Raw genomic sequence first — 5,182 nt, forward strand, 5'->3', positions numbered from 1 at the left:
CCTTAGTTTGGTTGTAGGCTGTTCTCAATCCTCTGCCTTTCCACTTGCTTTTTGATATCTTTATCAGTGACTTCCTTTGGTGTTGGATGATCTTTAATTTATTTCATTCACCAGTGCTAATTTACCTTTGGGTGTTCATGCATTAGAGAAATGTAATTTGTTGTTGACCATGCAGTGTTACTTTCAATACTAGCCATTACCTATTTATCATCAAATATTCAAGGATATTTTCTCAAAACACCATAACCAACCTGCCCTTCATACCTTCACAATTTCTCTTCTTCAAATTTAAGATGTAAGTTTCAGAATTAAATTCAAACTTAATGAAAAACTATCATACGATGATTACTATTTCTCAAAACATCCTTTACAGCGAAGCATATTGATTAGACACTGTCTTTAATTAAGCTTCATCAACATTATTTTCTATTCCAATGTTATTCAATGCATGCCTAGGCTTCATCTGTCTTCTATTTTTGCTTTCTACACTTCAACTTCTATTTATCAATTTGGCTTTCTTCAAATCTCAGATCCTTCTCAGGTTCACATCTCACTAGCAATATAGTTCAAATGATGGAGGTGCTGGTGTTGGACACGGATGGACAAGGTCAGAAATCACATGCCACCACGTTGTAGTCCAACAAGTTTATTTGAAATCACAAGCTTTCAGAGTGTTGCTCCTTCATCAGGTGAAGTGGAGGCAAGTGCACAAGCACTGAATTTATAGACAAAGATCATTCCAAGATAATTCTAGGTAATTAAGAGTGTCAAAAGATAGTACAAATTGTGCGATTGGAGTATTGACAGGCTGAATAACAAATCTTTACAGGTGATCAAAAAAGTTAAAAGGTGTGAGTAAAGTGTCAATAGCTGAATAACAAGTGAAGGGATGGCCTATGATTGGCTTAATTAAGGCAGAGACATAATTACAAAAAATAAGAAAAAGATGGTGCTGGAAATAAACCAAATGGCTGGGATAACATGATAGAATAATTAAGAATGAGATGTTAACCGGCCCATGGTCCTACTTGCACCAATTTCTGTTTACCCTTCACTCCTGCACTTGTCAATTTGTATTAGTTATCTCTTGACCAAAAGTTCTCTTGTTTTGAAATACTTCCATGGCCTCATCCTATTTGTAATCTCTTTCGGTGCTCTACCCCTCCTAAGATATCTGTATTCATCCAATGCTAGCCTCGTGTCCCCAATTTCTATTGCACCATTAGTGGTGATCATAACTTCAGGTTTCAAAGCTCTAAATATTGGCATTCTAAATGTCTTTCCCTTTATAATTTATACTTTTGACCAAGGTTTTTAAGTCAGCTATACTACATTACATGGACTGTGCAGGAACTTCCATGTACTTCCAAACCTTTTGTTAGATCACTGCTAATATAAGCTTTAACATCATAAACTGTCTCAAAACATTATCAAATAATACATTCTCAACTGCATTGAATTATTTCAGAAATCAACTCAATGTGTTTTGCTTTTGTAAAGACTTATTGCTCTGCAAAGATCCACAAGAATCAACTCAAAATAAGACAGATCTTGAAAATTTATATCAAGATTAAGTCTATATACAAATTCAAGTCAAAGTGAGATACAGGTGGCAGCCTTTTACCTCATTCCTATTCTTTGCTGTGATTTACCCCATATTCCTGTGATTTTTTTTTTCCCTTTGAAGTACTAATCAATTCTCTTTGGTTACTGACTTCACTTACACCACCTTTTCAGATCACAAAAGGTGTTCCCTCACTCTGGCTACTTAGCTAATTATCTTAACATTTTTTGTTGCTTACCCATTGCTACACACTTTCATGGAGTTATGATTGTCACCAACTCCTTGATCCCTGAAAAGGACCTTGTCTGGCCCCAGCAAACCTGTTACATTTATGGACAACCTATGCTATAAATGGCACTGCAGGACTGTCAGTGGCCTGTGTTGCTGGTGGCAACAGTAGTGCCAGTACTAAAATATTGGCCTCAGATTATTCATTTGCTTTTGCAGTCAAACTTGTTCAGACATGTTACAATTATACAAAGTAATGTTCACTATTTAAGATTTGACAAAACAATTCATTATAAACATGACCACCACCTGTCAAAAAACAGGTTAATGATCTACAGCAGGACCTTCATACTCCAGCAAGACTTTCAGGAGGCAATTCCCCTCAGGAGCCAGGGACCCTGATGCCAACCCAGGTAGCTGCCCACATGGTCAGAAATCATATTGGGCTTCCTGGAAGTTTTAGACCATTTAAGTTTTTAAATTTAGCTGTAAATTCAGTCATAAAGTCTCCAAGTGAGCAAACAGTTGGACTGAAAGTATTTTTTCCACTGGCTGCTACCCCACCCCACCTGAGGAAGTTATACTTTTGATTGCATACCTCTGCAAGAGCACATTTTGCTCAAGCCCTGGAGATTACATAACCTAGCCCCCTTATTTCTCATTCTTCCTTTCCCTTGAAAGGAATGAATCTACTTCAAAAGCTGTTTACAGTGGTTAGCTAGAAACATTTATGTAAGCATAACAGGGATTGTCTGATGTAGCTTTTATTTTGCAGGATTTATTTAGTGCAGATGCAGGATTACACATTATGGAGATAGGTATTCTTTGTGTACAAGCATTTTTGTTTTTTGAATTTCAAAACAGATGAAAGCATTCAATTAACTGTGAATGGCTTCCGCCCCCACCCCCCTCCTTTTTTTGCCAAAGTCTTTCTGGAATAAAAAGCTATCATTTGTCATAAATCAAGTTAATGTGGAACCCAATGGAATTAAATGGAAATTTAGATAGGAGGAGCATGCAAGATTAGAAGAATCCAGGATTGAACAAATTTAAATTCAGAAAGTACCATGGTTCAGTTTACAACCAGGTTAATTTTTTTCTCCCCTCCTAGGAAATGGACAGTTAATGACCAGTTACTTCAGCAGAAGGTTTAGCCTGTGGGACTTTGGCCAGTACAGTTAGAAATCTCCAGTTATTAGAAATGGAGAAAAAGTTGAGGCTCAGGTATGTGACTAGTTCACTGACAGATTTGGAAGTGATTCAAACCATCTTCTGTGAATAGCAAGGAACCATAACGCCCCAAAAAAAGTTCTAACAATGTTGTTCTCTGTAACAGACAAAAGGTTGGAGAAATATCAGACACCAGATTGGAAGAAACAAAACAAAAAAAGTTGAAATATTCTGAATTCTCATTGCATGAAAGAATTCTTTTGTCCTGCTGTTAAGAAAATCTGCAGCCTCTGAATGTCTCTGACAACCATGTTAACCAGCCAGAAAAATAACCAAGCCAGGTTGTGTTCTGGGAGCAGACTTGTCCAGTGCTGCCATGATTTATGGCAGAATTACAGCACTGCTAGTTAATTCTATCATGATTACTACCTTCCACGAAACCAAAAAAAAATACTTTATTCACAAATTTCAAAGCTTAGAGTTTATTAAACAATTGACACATTAATAAAATGTATGCTTTTTCAAAATATACACAAGTTACTTCAGACAATATCAAGTGAAATGATCAAAGCTTCAAGCCAACAGATCTGCAATTAAAAATTAATACATTTACAGCTGTTTCCTTGCAGGATGCTATTGCATAATTCTACCACATTACAAAGTGTTAGCCAACATTCTCCAAATGCCAAGAGAAAGAACAAAAACTGTCATTTTATTTTAGAAGGTGTTCCAAATGTCAGGAAATTCCATTAGTATTAAAAAAATAGAAAAATTAACTTCATGACACATTGGCAAACAAACATTGTTACAAGCATGCAAGATGATTGCTAAAGAGAGTTTCATTAACATGTACTCTACTATCCCAAGCCAAAACAGTGATTACAAAGACTTTCTAAAAAAAATGAGTTTGCTTAAATCAGATTATAGTGTAAAGATCAACCATTCAACATTGCAGCACAGGCAAGGCTATAATAATTTTCTTCCTCTCGTTTATAAATGTAGAAGCAAAAGAGGTCACCGACAGGTTCACATGTAATGTTGCAGTACATGTGCATTTTCATGAAATTCACTGAGCAGGCGTGCTGGTCTAACAAATTGATCAGTTGTTTTCTTGAGTAACAGTCTCTGTCTGCAAGTCATAGGAGCAAGAAAAATTAGACTATGAAAACTTGTTGTCAATTGCAAGTTGTTAGTGATTTACAATTTATTGCTTAAACCAATAATTGGTTTTGTTTTTAAAAATCCATATTTATCCTAAATGATTGGCTGAAAATGGAGGAAAATCCATGATAAAATTGTGGACCAAGAACAAAATATATCCAGAGCCTTCTGCCATTTGATAGGTGACAAACCTAATTGGCTGAAGACTAATATTTATGGACAGCAGCTTTGGAATAGGCCAGGTAGGAAGAAAAATCATCCACCTCAGCACTTCTGGATGGAGAGTGTGTCACAAATGCCTTGGCCAAATCCTGTTTTGGATTTATTTAAAATTTTAAGTTAATAAAATCAAAACTAGTATAAGACAGCATAGATGTTAACCTATTTTCCAGGAAACTCAATAGTCAATTGTTCATTTAGTTAAATTTTAAAAAAAAAAAAAAAGAAAGTTCAACTTAAACACAGGCAGTTTCCAAATTTTACTGCAAAGCTATAAACTGAAGAGTGATCATGGAAAATAGTGGAGAAATACATTAGTTAACATGCTGGGAGGCAATTTCCTCCCAAAGGTGAGTGCAAGAATGGGGAATTTTATTTGGGCCAGTGAAAGTTAGAATCAAGTCAGGGGCATGGTTTTCCTATTTGGGCTCAAATTTTCAGAATACCACTGAGGCACAGATTGCCTATTTGGGGAAAAAAAACCAAAAACATTTTATTAAAAACAAAGCAGCTAGAAAAAGGTCAGAATTAAATTACTGTGTGTACAGGATGGGCTAAAATTGATTATATTTGACAGCTGCATGACCTTTAGTGAGTCCAGTGAATATTCCTGTATGTGCCAAAGACAGCACAAACAAATTTGTTTTTCTGTACTTGCTGTTTGTTACACTATAACAGTTTAATTTTGAGTCGTCAGACTTCACCTTGGACCAGGATCACGAACCATGCCAGGATTGCACTTGAGCCTCCAGACCAACTGTCGATTGAGGAACCCCCAGTGGGCTGAGGAGCACGAGGCATATTTTCCCCCCCTTCCCATTTTTATTGTTTAGTAAAAAA

At 36.1% G+C, this 5,182-nt stretch overlaps 1 protein-coding gene across 1 annotated transcript in view; it reads right to left on the reverse strand.

Moving 5' to 3' along the window:
• Nucleotides 1-3,428: 3,428 nt before the first annotated feature.
• The window catches only part of cdo1 (cysteine dioxygenase, type I), a 24,659-nt gene continuing 22,905 nt past the window's right edge, over nucleotides 3,429-5,182 (reverse strand). The window contains exon 5 of the mRNA XM_020512896.2: nucleotides 3,429-4,091. Coding sequence (XP_020368485.2) covers nucleotides 4,062-4,091 — 30 coding nt within the window. The 3' untranslated portion in view covers nucleotides 3,429-4,061. The remainder of the gene's footprint in view (nucleotides 4,092-5,182) is intronic.

This window comes from Rhincodon typus, chromosome 3 (assembly GCF_021869965.1).
Source record: "Rhincodon typus isolate 14 chromosome 3, sRhiTyp1.1, whole genome shotgun sequence".
Taxonomy (NCBI): domain Eukaryota; kingdom Metazoa; phylum Chordata; class Chondrichthyes; order Orectolobiformes; family Rhincodontidae; genus Rhincodon; species Rhincodon typus.